Source organism: Prionailurus bengalensis, chromosome B1 (assembly GCF_016509475.1).
Source record: "Prionailurus bengalensis isolate Pbe53 chromosome B1, Fcat_Pben_1.1_paternal_pri, whole genome shotgun sequence".
In the NCBI taxonomy this organism is placed as follows: Eukaryota; Metazoa; Chordata; class Mammalia; order Carnivora; family Felidae; genus Prionailurus; species Prionailurus bengalensis.
Genome location: NC_057344.1, coordinates 134,605,216 through 134,624,535, shown reverse-complemented (window position 1 = coordinate 134,624,535; position 19,320 = coordinate 134,605,216). Strand labels below are relative to the sequence as shown.

The 19,320-nt window shown below is 35.6% G+C and overlaps 1 protein-coding gene across 13 annotated transcripts in view; it reads left to right on the top strand.

The window, feature by feature from the left end:
- PTPN13 (protein tyrosine phosphatase non-receptor type 13) overlaps positions 1-19,320 on the top strand; it is a 227,929-nt gene that overhangs the window by 166,385 nt on the left and 42,224 nt on the right. For 5 of the 13 annotated variants that reach the window (XM_043572246.1, XM_043572242.1, XM_043572244.1 and 2 more), the window contains 9 exons: positions 568-985; positions 1,123-1,220; positions 2,732-2,788; positions 10,257-10,346; positions 10,662-10,769; positions 10,944-11,075; positions 15,673-16,136; positions 17,196-17,342; positions 18,566-18,659. In XM_043572246.1, the coding sequence (XP_043428181.1) occupies positions 568-985; positions 1,123-1,220; positions 2,732-2,788; positions 10,257-10,346; positions 10,662-10,769; positions 10,944-11,075; positions 15,673-16,136; positions 17,196-17,342; positions 18,566-18,659 (1,608 nt within the window). The remainder of the gene's footprint in view (positions 1-567; positions 986-1,122; positions 1,221-2,731; positions 2,789-10,256; positions 10,347-10,661; positions 10,770-10,943; positions 11,076-15,672; positions 16,137-17,195; positions 17,343-18,565; positions 18,660-19,320) is intronic. The other 8 variants (XM_043572248.1, XM_043572243.1, XM_043572240.1 and 5 more) reach the window with 5 other exon arrangements.

The following is a 19,320-nucleotide window of genomic DNA, read 5'->3' as shown; positions in this document are numbered from 1 at the left end:
TTAAAGTGTACAATTCAGTAGTTTTTAGTATATTCACAGACTTGTGCAACTATCACCACAATCTGCCATAAGCTTTTAAAAATCTAATAACCAAGAACTTTTTCTCTGAGCAAAATTCTCCTATGCATAGCTTCTTTTTCAGGCATGATCTCACTATGTCAGTCGTCCAGGCTTCATCTCTCCCTCTCCCCATCCTTGGCTTGCTGATATTTTAGCAGAGACACTACTAGGGTTGAACATTTCCATGCCAAATGTTGTTGTCATTTTTAACTGAAACCCAAAATTGGGAATGTGGAGTCAGCAAGCCCAAAGCCCAGACAGTATTAGATGCACAAGTTTCATTAGATGGAGTAGGAAGAGCTACAGGGATGGAAAGATGGTTTGAAAACCAGGATCTTCTAAACTCCTTTTTCAAATCCTTGATTGCCACAATTGGAAAGCCACTGCTTACCTTGGCAATCAAAACAATTAAAAAAAACTGCATGCTGTATTTTATTTATTGAAATAACTCTTCTCATAAAGGTACTCGGTGTTTCCATCGTGTAAAGCCCTCCTATTTCCTTGTAGAGAGAGCTTCGTTTAGGAGCCTGAACCTCCAAGCAGAGTCCGTTAGAGGATTTAATATGGGACGAGCAATCAGCACTGGCAGTCTGGCCAGCAGCACCCTGAACAAACTTGCCCTTCGACCTCTGTCCGTTCAAGCTGAGATTCTGAAGAGGCTATCCTGCTCAGAGCTGTCGCTTTACCAGCCATTGCAAAACAGTGCAAAAGAGAAGAGTGACAAAGCTTCCTGGGAGGAAAAGCCTAGAGGGATGAGTAAATCATACCACGATCTCAGTCAGGCCTCTCTCTATCCTCATCGGAAAAATGTCATTGTTAACATGGAATCCCCACCACAAACCATTGCGGAGCTGGTAGGAAAACCATTACACCCGATGGCGAGATCTGATACAGAATCTTTGGCAGGATTCACAAAACTTAATAAGTAAGAACATAATTACCCAACTACGTCTTTGTAAATTCTACATTTCATACATTTGTTTTTGTTTTGATGTTTTATTATTTTCACCATATCTTTTTACATTGACACATCCCCCTCCTACTTTCCTTTTCCCTCTTTAGTTCAAAGTCTGTTGCAAGTTTAAATAGAAGTCCTGAAAGGAGGAAACATGAATCAGACTCCTCATCCTTTGAAGACCCTGGTCAAGCATATGTTATAGGTCAGCATAAACAAGCTTACCTTCTTTCTCCCGTACCTCATGCTCGTAGTGAAGTGAACGAAATAATGTTAGCTACCAAGATAATATCTTTGCTTCTTTGTCCTAATTGCCAAAACTGCTCATGTATATGAAATTTTAGGCTGCCTAAAAATGCACCAAGTCAAATCAAAAACATTTAACAGGTGATTACTTCATGGCACAGACTGTTACTTCACTTTCTCTTGGTTGCAGAGAAAAACCATGACAGTCTTGCTGAGAGAACCCACACAGCCTGGTACCATGGCTTTGTTTTGGATAGCCTCCCTTTGGATTCTCCCCTACAAACCTGTGAAAGTGGACCCCACTCATACTATATTTTTTAAAGAAATGTTTCTTTAGGGTACTTTCAGCTTAGCATGAGTGGAATTGTCTCTGAAACCAGATAATTTTATGAAATATACTATGGTTGGTAGGTGGAAATTCTTAGTTGATTTAAGTTTTTTTCCAGTTCTCCCAGCTAGCTGGGTCACATTAATTATTTAAATGTAGAAGTGTATAAATGCATACTACCTTATAAATAGTTCAGGTTTCCTGTTGTTTTAGGCATCTTAAAAGGGAAATGCACTGCAATCTTTCAGAGGAGTAGATATTTAAGCACAGAAGTGTGAACGACTACTCAGAATAAGAAACAGCTGGGGAGACAAAAAAAAAGAGAAACAAGGACACCCTCTTCTGCTGTTTTACCAAATAATACTAGTTAACTTACTTAGACCAAAGTTTGACCATTTAACCCTAATTACACAAAGTTAAAAAATATTTTCTTATTTGTAGTTGGATTGAAGATCTATGGAGTAAATGAAGTCAAAAGAGAACTCTAGTCTATAGTTGACAGTTGATATTTCCGGAAAGTAACATTACTGTATTGATGTAGGTTTCCACAGCTTTCAGAGATGATACTATCATCAATTTAAATTGAATTGGTGAAAAACTTTAGATTAAAGGCAAGATTTCACCCTATAGGTCACTCAATATGTTGAAAATAGCCTAAGAAGACACTAATTCAGTCTTTCAAAAATGCTTTTCAAAGGATATTCATTTATAATGGGATCTCTTATAGATTCTAAATAAAAATTCTACATAAAAATTCATCACATATCAGATGTAGAATAGTAAATATTTTTCTGAATTTGTTTTTTGATTAAGATTATTCATTCTGATTACTGAATTTTCTTTTAACATTTGACCAAATGCTTTTAAAACTCATTTCAGTGTCATCATTTCATATTTGACATATCAAAATGTCATTATCAGAAACAATACACTTGTGTTTAAATTTATTCTGCAAAACAAGCTGATATGCTTAATTTGGATATTAAAAATAATAAGCCCATGTCAGAAGACGTTTTTCTGAGTGTAAATTTAAAAAATGTTTCCGCCTTAATGTTTTATTGATTTTTACGAATTTATCAGAAATTACTACTATAGTATCTGACCACTTTATAAACTGTCTAATAATTTAATTTATGCCACAGGAATGACTTTGCATAGTTCTGGAAATTCTTCATCCCAAGTACCCTTAAAAGAAAATGGTAGGTTTATAAAATGTTTTTCCCCTCATTTCCATCGTATCTTTTCTCTTGTACCTAATGAGATCATCCTGGACGTAATATTGAAGAGACTTCAACTCCATGCTGAGGATTTTAGGCCTTATCTTGGAGTCAAAGGACAGCTGTATTTTTCAGCACCATGGTGATGTGATGGGACCGTGATTTAGACTAATATTGATGAACTAGAGAAATGTCAAACTATAAATACAGACACTAATTGGGAAGCTAAGATAGTAGTTCAGGTGAAAGGTAATTTTGATTAAAGAGTTTTAACTGAGGCAGTTATTTCAACTGAGGATGCTTGAGCTGGATCTGAAGATAAAAGGAGAAATTATCCAGGCAGGCAAGTGGATAAGCATTCCAGACCAAGGTCATAGTGTGATCAGACAAGGAGACAAGTGAGAGGATGACAGACTTAGGTAACTGCAAGGGTCTCAGGATGGAGGCACATGGGGCCAGTGTGATGCTTGAGAACTAAATAGGGACTACCTCCGAGTCTTATCCTAAATATTATGGAAAGAATTTGAAGACATTAAGTGTTGAGATTTATGGTTTAGAAGGAGTCTAAGAAGTAACAAAGTTGTAGGAAGAAATTTTGTGTAGTGACCTGAGCCCGTGGATTCAAATTTTTTAGTTTAGATTATAAAATGCCTTCATCTACATTATCTTACTTGATCCTTTTAACAACTTTCATGAGTACAATATTTTATTATTGTGTATATACAACTTTTCTCCAAAAATGTTTCAGTCTTACCCTTAAGTTTAGTTCTAATTTTCCTGAGAGCCAAGGCAAAAATGAAGGTATGAGAGTAGATTGAACCTATGAAACTGCAGTTTTTGTAGGTTAAAACTGTCAGGAACCAAGTACCATTTTGTATAATTATCATTTTTTAATAGACATACCCACAGCAATTCTTCAACACAGGAAAACTTTTCTCAGAAGTAAAGTTGAGTCAAAGGGTAAAAATACACACAATATCTTAAATACTCATAGCAAATGAAAGATTTTTTTATCTCATTTTTTTAATGTATAAATACTCAAAAAAATCTGAGGCTGTATCATTAAAGAAAAAAACAGTGAATTTATACTTTGGCTTAAGTTACTAAAACCCTGATATGTAGCTCTGTGATGATTAAATGTCTCGCATGGACTGAATTTACAATATTTCTGTACCTGAAATAACTCAGTTTTAACATCTCCATAATGGTAAAAATTTTGATTAATAGTTATTGAGTGCTTACATGTGCCAGATACTGTTCTAAGCACTTAGTGTTTAATCCCTCATTTAATCCCCACAACAATCCTGTGAGGCAGGTGCTAATGTTATTTTCTTTTCACAAATGAGAAACCAAAGCATACAGAGGTTGAGTTGTGCAGAAGTTTACAGAACTAGCAAGTGCTGGAGCCATGATTTGAACACAAGAAGTGTGTTTCCAGAGCCCATACTATACTCTTTAGAATGTCTCTAATGCCTAATCATCTGTAGGCATTATTTCTCTAAGTAAAGGTTTGATAGAAGCTGGGTAATAATATATTAGAAGATGAGAACCTAAAATGTTTTAGCCTATGTTCTGATGGAAAAGAATATGAATTTACACTGGACACCAAATGAACAACATGTACAGGGTAATTGCTCTACTTAAACCTTCAGAACCCTCATCCTCTGAGGTTAGTGCCGCTCACTGATGAAGGCAGCTCCTTCATGAGGAAGATGACCAACCCACCTTCCTGAGGAGGTGTGCACCAGTTGCCTTGCAGACAAGGCTTATTTTCTTCAAAATTCTCTTTGAATCCGCCCACATAGCCCTGAATTAGTGCTCTGTTGAGAATCAAGTTTTCACTCAACAGAGCATGGCAAACACATTTTTCCAAATAAGGTAACTGAGTCCCAAGAATTTTAAATTACTTGTCCATGAATCAGATAGAGGACTTCTCATTGTCATTTCAGTATTCTTCTTTGCTAGTCAGGATTATTAGAAGACAATTAGAAATGAGCATCAGTTAATATTGAACTATTCATCATTTAATACAAAGACCAACAAATAAAATTCAATCTTAACCTCTTATGATGTTCAGAGACCCTTAAAGAATCTGAAACTTGAAAAAGAAGATAAAGGAAAAAGGCATGAGCCTTCGAATCATATAAAACAGATATATGGGAAGGATTACAATCCTCTGATTAATTGTGATTTCAGGAAAAAAAAAAGTTAATCTTTGAAAACACAGACTTCTTCTATTTCTTCCCAAGAGAGTAAAAACCAAACAAGAAAATATAGAACTGATGCAAGAATTATGTAAAATTGGTTTTCAGTGTTTCTTGTTTTACTATAAGTCAGAATTCCCATATAATTGAAAAGCAACTTTTAACGGTTACCTTCCTTCCTATCCAAACCACAAAAATGGGGTCAAACACTGGACTCTTACAAACAACATGCAAAGGGTACCTGGGTGACTTAGTCGGTTAAGCATCTGACTCTTGATTTCATCTCCAGTCATGATCTCATTTGGAGTCCTGCATGGGGGTGGAGCTGGGCGGGGAGCTTGCTTAAGATTCTTTCTCCCTCTTCCTCTGCCCCTCCCCCACTTGCTCCTCACACACACACACACACACACACACACACACTCTCTCTCTCTCTCTCTCTCTCTCTCTCTCTCTCTCTCTCTCGCTCTCTCAAATAAATGCAAAAAAACAAAAAATTCAGGTAAAGTAGGTCATTCAAGTGCAGAGTAACTTGGTACAGACACTGAAATAAGCTTTTTAACCCAATATTAGGACTGATTATTGCCCTTCTAATCAATCTCAATTCCAAGGAATAAAATGTTATACAAACAGATTTTAAAACCCTTGGGGCGCCTGGGTGGCGCAGTCGGTTAAGCGTCCGACTTCAGCCAGGTCACGATCTCGCGGTCTGTGAGTTCGAGCCCCGCGTCGGGCTCTGGGCTGATGGCTCAGAGCCTGGAGCCTGTTTCCGATTCTGTGTCTCCCTCTCTCTCTGCCCCTCCCCCGTTCATGCTCTGTCTCTCTCTGTCCCAAAAATAAATAAACGTTGAAAAAAAAAAAAAACATTTAAAACCCACTTTGTTTAGTCAGATGTCAAGGAAGAATGTAATGCTAATGCTAGATTTTTCTACCTAAGTCTTAATTAGAATACATACAAAGTTGAAAATTATAATAAAATTGAAGCCCAAAGTGCTCACAAAAGAATTCAACAGATAACAGGAATTAACCAGAAGAAAAAAATAAAGTCAACTAAATTGAGACTGAAAGGAACTTTATAGTATATTCAAACCAAGCCTTTACATCCTGTGGGCTGAGTTGAATAAGTCCCAGAGATGTTATATGGCCCCAAATTTACAGAAATAAAACACCAAAATTGCCATTATTATCCTCCTTACCCTACCACTGAGGCAGTTAGTATATTAGGTAGGATAATAATGAAAAATACCTGTCTTTGTTTGTATACCAATAATGTGCTACAGATTCATCATCCCCAGGATTTGAAATGCATCTTTTTCTCTAGAGTGAGTGATGGATTTATCCAGAGTCTCCTCTACATACAGTCCAGTTCCTCACAGAATCAGTGGCATGGAACTGCTTGATATTTGACAAGGGTCTTTATCTATAACCAACAAAATCAGTTTTTCTTCCAAAAAAAAAGTTTGTTGGCTCATACTTAGATTGATTATGTGACCTTGGCCTTATCAGAAATATGCTTGTCCTGGGAAATTTCGTTTACTCATAGATATATCTATCGTTAATATGTAAAGTTATTTGAGGGGACTATGTCCACGTGAACCTTAAGAGAGATGAGAAAGGCAGCAGTGGAACAGATACGATGGAGAGAAGGTATACATTTTTCTTCCTAAATTTTACATTTATCAATCATTCTAAAGAAATTTCCCAGGTAAACATTGGGAATGACACAAGCATCCATTATTTAAGGAAGTGGAAATTTTGAGTTGAGCCTCTTTTTAACTTTAAAATATTTGTAGAATTTGCTGTGGTCATAGAGTATACTAATGGGAAAAGAAAATTATTTTAAGGACTTAAAAATATGTATTTCTCCAATATTAAAGCTTGTTTTATATAATAATACCAATAACCAAGAAATGTCTTCGTACTTGTGGGATGCCTGCCTGGCTCAGTCAATTGAGCATCCAACTCTTGATTTCAGCTCAGGTCATGATCCCAAGATCCTGGAATCAAGCCCCACATGGAGCTCTGTGAGGCTGCTTAAGATTCCCTCTTTCCCTCTGCCCTTCTATCCCATTTGCTCTCTCTCTCAAATAAAAAAAGAAGTAGAAATGTCTTGAAATATCTAGCTGCCTTACTTTCAAACTCATAAATTCTATTCAGTCCTCATTGAACTCTGTAAATATCTTTTCAGTTAACTTGAGTTGTCATGTACTATATATTTCAGATACTTCCTCTTCCATCTTTTTTGTTAAACCAGTGGAAAAGTATTTGAGCATCTATATGAATAGAAGGCATGTAGAATACAAATAGAAACTGGGCATGTTCACGGTATTGTCTAGTAACATGCACACCATCCTTCCTTCTTTCTGTTCCTCACATTAGTAAGTTATTTTATATCAGTGGGGGGGGATGAGGGGCCAGATGAAGGACATCCCTGCTAAAAAAGAGTGGGCTAGCAAAGCTTCCCTTTCCAAAAAAATACTTATCTCCACCCTACTCAAATCTTGTACTCTAGGCAGACTGATCAATGACATTTCTCCAGGACCCTTTCTGCCTTCTTTCCATCTTAGCTTTTGCTAATTCCTTGTGTTGCTATATAACCAGCTCCATAATCTACTTATTAAAATCCTACCCTATTTCCTTGAAGTCGTCTTTATTTCTGGCAGGAAGAAGCCTCTCCTCTCTTAGAAGTTTGATTCATGCCTTTGTAATGCAGCTATTTCACTGACAGTGTTGACATTTCTATGTGTCAGTTAGGCTAGATCTTTGCTCTTACAGCCTGATCTGATTCAGCTCACAGTTACTATGCAGCAGCTTTCATAAATAAAATCTTGTTTTATTTTCCCAAATTGCCTAGTGAGAGACTTTGACAGGAAAGTTGTTCAGTCAACATTTTAAGGATGAAATAATCAAATGAATGATTACTCACATCCCACTGGTGAATCTTTGAATACAGAGAGCTTAATCTGTTTCTTCTAGTTAGGGATATAAATATGTAAAACAATAATGTGCATTTATTTTGTGTGTGTGTGTGGATTCTATTAATGTTTACCTGGGAAATATCTTTACACACACACACACACACACACACACACACACACACACACTTATTAGTCAAATAAATAATATAAATAACCTATCTTGTTAGTACATACATTGGAAAAGAAAATGGCACTTTTATTCTTTGAATCAATACGTTTGTCTTCTAACAGATACCCTTAGGAACATTAAGAATATTGATCGGTTTTATAATTGAATGCAAAAACAATTTACATAAAGTAAATGGACTTTGTCTTTACAATGGTGACAAAAGTTTACATTTAATACCTAACCTGACCTTATTCTCATGTTTATTTTATTTTATGGATTTTGTTCTGTTGTGGTTTGTATTTGGCTCTAGCTGAAAATTAGGATACTTGTCTATTTTAGGATAAAAGTATTTTGGGTACTTAGATGATCATATTAAGCTAGGCATTAACTAATTCATGTACTTTATGCTTATATATGTATGTGTATATATATAAATATACATATATCTTTATATCTTACACATATGTTTATATACACACCTAATATAAAGGCTCTTCACACCATTGTCAAAGGAATTTTTTTTTTGGAATCTTATAAATTAATTAGAAATACTGAATTACTACTCTTATTGACTATAACTAAGTTTTAGTCAAAAAGAAACAGTGAAATAGGAACTTGCATACTACAGAGCGCTAGCAAACTTACATCAATGCTTGGTGTTTAAGGGATAAAGTTAATTTACTCCAGAGAGCAAATGATTGCTGTTATTCCTTATGATATTAAAGTGCCTTATTTCTTTTTTTTTTTAATTTTTTTTTCAACGTTTATTTATTTTTGGGACAGAGAGAGACAGAGCATGAACGGGGGAGGGGCAGAGAGAGAGGGAGACACAGAATCAGAAACAGGCTCCAGGCTCCGAGCCATCAGCCCAGAGCCTGATGCGGGGCTCGAACTCACAGACCGCGAGATCGTGACCTGGCTGAAGTCAGACGCTTAACCGACTGCGCCACCCAGGCGCCCCTAGCATGCGCGCAATTTCAAATGTTCAGACTGTTAAGTAAATGAGGTAATTTTATTAACAGACAATTAAGTAGCATGTTTATTGGCTTAATTTAGGTGATATTTGTGAATGATCAACCTACTCAAAAAAATAAGTAAATAAAGCCCTCATTGGAAGTAAGAAAAAGTAAATTCTAGTTCTGATGCTAACATTCCCTCAATTTATTTAACCAGCATTTATCAAGTACTGACTGAAGGCATTTTGCTGAGAGTAATATTAACTTGTAATGTTGATCAAGTCATGAACTATTCCTCATCTGCAAAACAATGATTTAAAATTTCTTTACCTAATTCAATTCATGAGATTGCTTCACAAATAAGAAATAAATGAAAATCCTTTGAGAACGTAAATGTGCTAGCCAAGTCATTATTAACAGGATTTTAAAAAGTAAATCCAAGGGTGCCTGGGTGACTCAGTTGGTTAAGCTTCTGACTTCAGCTCAAGTCATGATCTCACGGTTCATGAGTTTGAGCCCCACATCAGGCTCTCTGCTGTGGTCAGGCTCTCTCCTCTCCTAGAAGAGCCCACTTCGGATCCTCTGTTCCACTCTCTCTCTGCCCCTCCTCTGCTCATTCTCTCATTCTGTCTCTCAAAAATAAATAAGCTTTAAAAAAGAAGTAAATCCATTTTCTTCTTGTTGCTGCTTTACCATACAACTTACCATGAATATTTTATTCATTATAAATAAAAATGTGAACCACTTATTAGTTGAAAATCCTTACCATAGTGAGCACTGTCAAATGCAGAAAGTCAACTGTGATATAACAGGAACAGTGTCAGAAAACCTAAGTTTAAGGTTCAGCTCTCTCCTGTACTAGCTGAGTAAACCTGTTCAAATCATTTAAACCCTTGAGATTTATTTACTCATTTGTAACTGTAATATACTTATTTCACAGGCAATCATTTATGAGGAATAAATGTGATATCAGTGGCAGGCTAATCACATATTGAACCATATGGTGATAGTATCAGTCCTTTCGTAAACTATAAATCATATCAAAATAGAAGAAGATCAAAATATCAAATCGTACCTGAAATACAATATTAAAGTGACCAAGTAATCTATTAAATCTGTTAAATGTTAACATTTAAGTTGGAACAAGCAGACAGTCTTAGTGCCTGAGCATGTTATGTTTATCTTAACACTATACTTTTCCAATAGATGTTCTACACAAAAGATGGAGCATGGTATCTTCACCAGAAAGGGAGATCACCTTGGTGAACCTGAAAAAAGATGCAAAGTATGGCTTAGGTAAGTCACTGTAAGATTCTTAAAGGTTTGTAAGAATCAAAGAGAAAAGGTCTATCTATATAGCAAAGCACTGTCACTGAGCACCGGTTGTCTACCCACAGCCCCTCCACCCCACCCACCTGGTCAGGAAATGTGAAAGATGAAATGTTCACAAGCAAATCTTCCACCAAACTTAACAGTCCTGTTTCACATGTGTTACCTATTTATTATATTTGATATGAGAATCTCTACATTTCTGTGTATTGGACAGACTGATTATTAATCACTGAAAACACCAATATCGTGAAACTCTTTTTTCAATGTGCTATTTCACAGGATTTCAAATTATTGGTGGGGAGAAGATGGGAAGACTGGATCTAGGTGTATTTATTAGTTCAATTACCCCTGGAGGACCAGCTGACTTGGATGGATGCTTAAAGCCAGGTACTTTACATATTAGATAATTTCTTATGTACTTAACTGACAGGCATGAATTTGCACAGATGACGAAAGTGGAACTCAGGCAAAACAAAAATAAAGAAGGGGGCAGCGACATTTCTAAGACTTAGCATGAATTTCTCTTTAGTTTTGAAAATATTGGATTGTCTATTTTTACAGGAGACCGTTTGATATCTGTGAATAGTGTGAGTCTGGAGGGGGTCAGCCATCATGCTGCAATTGAAATTTTGCAAAATGCACCTGAAGATGTGACACTTGTTATCTCTCAGCCAAAAGAAAAGATACCCAAAGGTAATGCTGTAGATGTTTCTTAGCTGTGTGTTCTGTTCCACTTTTCACAAGAACTTCACTATCATGGCCTCATACATTGGATTTAAGTTCCTTATTTCCTTTCTGAAAATTTGATGTATGTAGTTCTAGTTTGTTTTAATATTATGCATTAGTGTAACCTTTTATTCATCACTTCCAAGGTTTCCTATCTCATTCATCTTTAGTAATATATGCATAAAAATTTGGATTTGTTGTGCAAAATTGATGTCACTTAAGTAAATGTCTTAGGCCAAATCAGAAATAAAAATCTTTATCGTTGTCTAATTCATATAATTGTATAATAGTTATCTATGAAGTCCCACCCTGAACAAGATTATATAAAGTAAAAAGACAAAAACATTAGAAATTTAAAAACAAGACCTTGTCATTTTGTCTCTTAATTTCTGCCATTAGCAAGTTGCAGGAGAAAGGGCACTTAATGAAGATTGGATGACTTGAGTTTGAGCCATGGTGGTTTTTCTTTCTTTAAGGAGACAGTGATCTTGGCTCTCCTTGTCTACCTTGCACAGAGTTGCTAGGAGGCTCAAGTGGTGAGGCAGCGTTTGTGAAAGAAGCACACATACTAGGGGCACCTGGGTGGCTCAGTTGGGTAAGCATCTGGCTCTTGATTTTGGCTCAGGTCATGATCTCACAGTTTGTGGGTTCAGGCCCCACGTCAGGCTCTGTGCTAATGCTGCAGAGCCTGCTTGGGATTCTCTCTCTGCCTACCCTCTCTTTCTCTGTCTCTCAAAATAAATAAACTTAATTTAAAAAAAAAAAAAGAAGAAAGGAAGGAAGAAAGAGAGAGAGGAAGAAAGAAAGGAAGGAAGAGAGAGAAAGAAACAGAGAAGGAAGGAAGGAAGGAAGGAAGGAAGGAAGGAAGGAAGGAGAAAGAAAGAAAGAAAGAAAGAAAGAAAGAAAGAAAGAAAGAAAGAAAGAAAGAAAGAAACACATATAGTACATGCAAGAAAGAAAGGAAGGAAGGAAGGAAGGAAGGAAGGAAGGAAGGAAGAAAGAAAGAAAGAAAGAAAGAAAGAAAGAAAGAAAGAAAGAAAGAAAGAAAGAAAGAAAGAAACACAGAAACACATATAGTACATGCCGGACAGTGGGAATGGCTCCAAAGTCTAGGCTCAGACTCTGTTTCTGCCGCTTAACACCGTGTACCTTGAGTAAATCACTTAACGTGGTAAGCCTCACTATACTCATATATCAAATGGTGAACATAGGAGTGCCTATCTTACAGATTTTGAAAATTAAATGAGATAATACATGTAAAGAATTAGCATATTGCCTGGTACCTATTAGGCACTTAAATGTGAATTTTAGGTGTCATTATTTCTTTTTTAAGTTTATTCATTTATTTTGAGAGAGAGAGAGAGAGTGTGTGTGTGTGTGTGTGTGTGTGTGTGTGTGTGCATGACTTGGGGAGGAGGAGGGAGAAAGAGAGAGGGAGAGAGAGCACAGAGCCAGAGGAGGGGCTGGAGCTCACAAACGGTCATATTATGACCTTAGCTGAAATCAAGAGTCAATGCTTAACCAACTGAGCCACCCAGGCACACCTAGGTGTCATTATTAATGGTATTTTTCAAAAACATTGAAGTGCTAATTATGTGCAAGTTACCTTCATCCCAAAGATACTGAGAAATATGTAAAAGAATAATTAAATATTAGCTGAGAAACAAGTTTAGATAGTGAATTTTAGGCATAATTTCAGACAATTATGATAAAATAGAAAAAACATTTTGTACAGTGTGTTGTGACATAAAAATTTCTTACATTTTGTACATTTTGAGTTATTTTGACTATGGTTTCTTATATTCACTAAATACTTTGTATGTATATAGTGTATGTGTGTGTGTATATATATGTATATATATATAAATATGTACGTATATAAGTAATATTTTCAACAGATAGAACAAACACAACAGATAGAAAACACCATCACTGCCCAAAAGAGCCTTATAATCTAATTGTAGTCTAGTCATCTTAGGCAAAGGAAGATGATTGCATTTGAAAATGTTGTAGCATACTTCTGAGTTTCAAGTACCCAAAACCAAACCAAATCAAACAAAACAAAACAAACATTGGGTTCTTTTACTCACCATGTTTTAGCAAAAGAAGCATATGATTCAGAAGAAGCTTATTTTTCCTCTAAATATTTAAAGCTCTAAGGGATTCACATCTTAATTTTCTTTTCAATAGATATTTTATAGAAAATTCACTCATTTGTTCAACAAATATTTATTTATTTTTTTTTATGTTTATTTACTTCTGAGAGACAGAGATAGAGAATGAGCAGGGGAGGGTCAGAGAGAGACGGACACAGAATCCAAAGCAGACTCCAGACTCTGAGCTGTCAAACTCACGAACGTGAGATCATGACCTGAGCTGAGGTCAGACACGTAACCTACTGAGCCATCCAGGCACCCCTCAACAAATATTTATTGAATGCCTGTGGTGTGCAAGACACAGACACTCTACCCTCATGAGACTTACACTTTATCAGGGGAGACAAATATTGAAATATTGAACTAAGCAAATAAATGTTTCATTGTAAGTATGATAAACATTAGGAAGGAGTTCCAAGGTGCCAAGAGAGCATTTAGCAGAGAAACTTTACCTAGTGTAGAGATCAATGAAGCTTTTTTTTCCAGCAGACTTTCATGTGGTTATTTTATTTTTTACTATTCATTCTCAATAAAAGTTAAAAGCATAATGTTAAAATATAGTTCTGTGAAACAGTTTCTTCAGAAAGCTAGATTACTCTTCCCATCACGTGTAGCTATACTGTACTGTAACTTAAAATAAAACTCAAAGAAGGTAGAACATTACTGGCATGTATCTTAGACTATCCCTCTCAAGTATCAACCACCAAAAAGGAAGTTTTATTTTTCTTTATGTTTGCTAATTTTTTAAAGTTATAGAATACATACTAGTTTGTTAAAATAAATCCAGTTTATACAGAAATCTATGAAGTAAAAAGTCTCCTTACTCCATTTTCTAGGGAAACTGTTTGGTGTCTATGTCACTTTCTGTATATTATAGATACATTATTGAAAAAAAAGTAGTACCTGTATGCATGTCCACACACAGACACACACACACTTTTTTTAACTAAAAATCCAATTATTTTTTATAATCTAAATATCAATTTGTCACTTGCACACTGTATATTCTGAACATCCATGAATATACACCTTTTTCATATGGCATTACATTTCGTGTCATGGGTGTATTAAATTTTAATGTTTTTCTGTTGTACATCTAGGTTAGCTATAATCCTTTTATAAATGTTGCTTCAACAAATATACTTGTATACACACCATTGGAAAATGTACATATTTCTAGAGGTTATATACCTAAAAGTGTATTTAGTATGCACATTTAAATTTTCGACAGAGTGCTATCAATTTGCCCAAGTTTTATCGATGTATATTTAGCCAAGTAGATGTGACAGGGCTCTTCTCACACCATCAGTGGTATGAGAGATTATCAGTCATTCTCATTTTTGTCAGCCATACAGGTAGAAAACTGCATTAAGTTGCATATCCTTGAGCAACAATGAGAATGTTGCTTTATGTATTTATTATTTGTATTTTACTCTGAATTTCCAGTCTACAGGGGCACCTGGTTGGCGCAGTCGGTTAAGCATCCAACTTCAGTTCAGGTCACGATCTCACAGTTCGTGGGTTCAAGTCCCACGTCAGGCTCTGTGCTAATAGCTGAGAGCCTGGAGCCTGCTTCAGATTCTGTGTCTCCCTCTCTCTCTGCCCTGCGCCCCCAACTCTGTCTCTGTCTCTCAAAATTGAATAAATGTTAACCAAAAAAATGAATTTCCAGTCTACACATCACACCCTTGTTGCATAGGGGTTTTAAATCTCTTTCTTACTACCTTTTAGAAACTCTTTGCATATTAGGAATATTAACCCTTTGATTATTTTTTGTTATTTTTGCAAATATTCCTTTTCCAGTTGCTCATTCTTTTAAATTTTCCTTGGTTTCGCATGCTACATAAAACTTCCAATTTCTTATAAATTTGCATCTGTAATTTTTTATACAAATCTATGATTGTGTCTTACTTAGATACACTTTAAGTGGTTTTTGATAAGAAATATATATATATATGTAATGAATTTGTAGTTGCCTTTATAATTATTTGGAGTCGAAAAAATGCAGTCTGGGAGGACAATATAAAATAAATAAATAACCATTAAATAAGGATTAAAGAGTTTGGGTGATTCAAATTAATTTTAGTTAGGGAATCAAAAAAGTCTTCACAGAGGAGACTCATTTGAAGTAGGTCTTGGAGAATGGAAATAAAAAGTTAAGGCAAAGGGGATATGCATTTTTATAGGAGATGCAGCAGGAATGACCAAAAGAGGGGACAAAGGAATCACAAAGCACCTGCTACACCTTTGGGGTCCTTATTTTGGTTCCAGGCCCCGGATCAGGTGTTGTGGATAATGTTATCCGGTGTAAAATTCTCCCACAATCATTAAGAAATGCTCTGCAAGTATGTAGGCCCAGACGTGTGTCACTAACCTGTTACTCTCCTTCATGGATTTTTGACTTCTAGTGCCTTCTACTCCTGTGCACATTGCCAATGGCATGAAAAACTACCTGAAGAAACCTTCCTACATGCAAGACAGTACTGTAGATTCTTCTGAGGATCACCACTGGCCACATGGTACCCCAAGGCACATCTCAGAGAGCTCTTGTGGGCAGTCTGGGGGCCTGCGTGAAGGAAGCCTGAGTTCTCAGGATTCCAGGACTGAGAGTGCCAGCTTGTCCCAGAGCCAGGTCAATGGTTTCTTTGCCAGCCCTGCGGGTGACCGAACCTGGCAGGAATCACAGCACGGCAGCCCTTCCCCTTCTGTGATATCCAAAACCACTGAGAAAAAGAGGGCTTCCGCTGACAGTAATGGAAACAAGACTAAAAACCCAGGCATTTCTGATGCAACAGATTACTCTGACCGTGGAGATTCAGACATGGATGAAGCTACTTATTCGAGCACTCAGGATCATCAAACACCAAAAAAGGCATAGTTTAATTTAAATCTCTGTTTTTTTTGTTTTTGTGTGTGTTTGTTTTTTTCATTTAATAAAGCAAACAATAGCAAATATATTACAGAGCAGGATAATCTACTCTAAACTGCTTTTATTAGTCTGGAAAGGAGGAATCGTGTATATATTATGTTACTAACTAACTGCTGTTGCATTTGATACTAACTTTCTGACAAATTAACAGCTTTGAATACTAACTCTAAAATGGCTATTATTCTGGGAACTTGGTACCTGATAACAGAAAGGAATGAATAATCAGGTTATGATTATTTTTTACAAGTCATTTATATCTTGCATATTTAACGTTTCTATTAATAAGAGAATTTAATATCTGAAAATTCTGTTCTTAAATAGCTCACATGATGGGCAGTTGACTTTACTGTTGATAGTTTGAATTCTTCTGAAGTTCTGAATGTACAAAAATAATAAGAACAACAACATACAAAATTGCTCATTTCCTAGAAATGACATAAATTTAAACTCACATTCACAAGCGGATTCAGAAAAGACCCATAAGCTCTTTGTTCATGGAGGAACCAACATTCCTCACAAGAGGGTAATGCCCTTACAAATGGGTCTTAGGTATTGTTTATATTGGATTTGTAAATATAAGCAAAGTAAACATGAAGCCTACTCATCTTAGAGGTCCAAGTTAAAAGCTGCTGCTTTGATATATATTGATTTTTAAAGGAAATAGAAATACTTTCTACATTCAGGAGCATAAAAAGCATTGGACAAGGATTATGTAAAAGCTAGGTTTGAACTGGGTTCTGGGATTCCCTCTGCCTTATCTAGCTGTTTGACCTGAAGGAAGACCTTTAATGTCTAGACCTCAATATCCTTAACCATAAAATATGAAGGCATTGGATTAAATGATCTCTAAGATGTCTTCCAGCCCTCATGATCTTTGAATTTACTCTATCCTTTAATATCTTGCTTTTTCTTAATTTTTCTAAAAAAACACATATTGATCTTCCAGTAGTAATTCATTCTGACTCTAACAAGAAATCCTTTTGTTTGTTTTTCTTTGTTAAGGAATCCTCCTCCTCAATGAATACATCCAACAAAATGAATTTTAAAACTTTTCCTTCATCACCTCCTAAACCTGGAGATGTCTTTGAGGTTGAACTGGCTAAAAATGATAACAGCTTGGGGATAAGTGTCACGGTACTGTTTGACAAGGTTTTCAAATGTTTTCTCTTCTCTATTTCCAGCAACCTATTGTATGCCAATTTATTAATTTATTTTGCTTCGAAAGGGAAACCTGTCAAATATTTCCAAAATTAAAAATTGAATTGTATCTTAAAACTTTTTAAAAAATAACTTTTGTGCTAGGCACTTTTTCCTGTGATTTAAAAGAAATTAGACAAGTCTATCTACTCAAACCCCTTACATTTCATAATGTTTAATCTGAATACAAGACTTAGAAACATAAAATTAATAAGTATGTTTTGCATACATTTGACACTTCTGCATAAGCATGGAATAATACATTTTAACCCACATGATAAATAAATTCTAATGTATATTTATATGCCCTTTCTCTCCATAATATATCTTAATTTGTAAATGTGATTAGTATATTAAAATTAGAGGTTCCCAAGGAATATATGTACTTTTAAGGTAGTTAAAATATGAGCATAGGCTATTTGATGAAAATGCTTGAGACTTGTATTAATTCTAAAGTGTAACATTATCATTTATGACAGTTGAAGGGTATTGTCAGGTAGGAAAAGCCATTTAGAAACATGGTAGAAACAACAGTATTAATATACAGAGGTCAAAAAGAAAACCTAATGTTCTAGCACTTTTAAAAATATCATAATCCTTTACCTCTTGTCCTTAACTTCTTTAGAATTTTATTATCTTTCTGTTGTGTAGGGAAAGAAAAGCTGTATATCCACAAAAGATGGAGAATATACTCATTAGATCTCATCTACATTATAACAAAACTTACCTACCAAAGCCTTTCAAAATGAAAAAAAAAAATGTTTTTCTTGACTCATGAGATTTGCAAGTTTCAGTTTAGCAGATATGATCTGAAGCAAATTATTCTATTTGCTGTCTTTTTCGGACAGTCATCTTCTACTAATTTTGCATAGATGGATTTTGCTTCCTGCTTGCTCATAACTCATGGTATAGACTTACAAAGGGAGAGCAATTCTTCATACAGTCAAGATCTGACATGTTGTTTTCTGAGTAAAGAGTTTTTCTAAAATGTAACTGCTTTACATTTGGAAAACTTGGCTAGAAATATTCTTGGGTTTCGAATTAATTGCATGTGCTGATGTGGTACTGCTGCTTTGGCTGATGGATTGAATGCTTTCTAGGTCTCAGATTTGAAAGATGGAGTGTGAAATTTCTCATATTACAAAATGTTATTTTACTTGTCTTTTTCCATTTAGGGGGGTGTGAATACCAGCGTCAGACATGGTGGCATTTATGTGAAAGCTGTTATTCCCAAGGGAGCAGCCGAGTCCGATGGTAGAATTCACAAAGGTAGAGTGTGTGTGTACAGGAATTGCATATAAGATTATCATTTCAACAAATAAAGTAGAAATTAGGAAATTCATAAAGGCCTTTAAATATTCATAATAGAAGAACACATGCAATTTTTTTAAGACTAAAGCATTAAAAAAAACTCCTTGATGTCATTCCAAAACTCTTCTTTCCAGCCTAATCTCTAGTATCGGAAAATATCTTGACAGTGTTTCAGTTCACGTTTTGTACTTTCTGAGAAGCAAATTGCCAGAAAATGAGAAACGAATAGTGCTCTTGTAAAAACACTGGTATCTACATTTTTAATAACAGCTAACTAGGTTAGTGCCCTCCAATCTCTCTACATTTATAGTCAGTTTATTTAAATTGACTTTATAGGGGCACCTGGGTGGCTCAGTCGGTTAAGCCTCCGACTTCAGCTCAGGTCACGATCTCGCGGTCCGTGAGTTTGAGCCCTGCTTTGGGCTCTGGGCTGACGGCTCGGAGCCTGGAGCCTGGTTCCAATTCTGTGTCTCCCTCTCTCTCTGCCCCTGCCCCTGTCATGCTTTGTCTCTCTCTGTCTCAAAAATAAATAAACGTTAAAAAATTTTTTTTAAAATAAAATAAAATAAATAAATAAATAAATTGACTTTACAATATATACAATATCTTCTTCTAAATT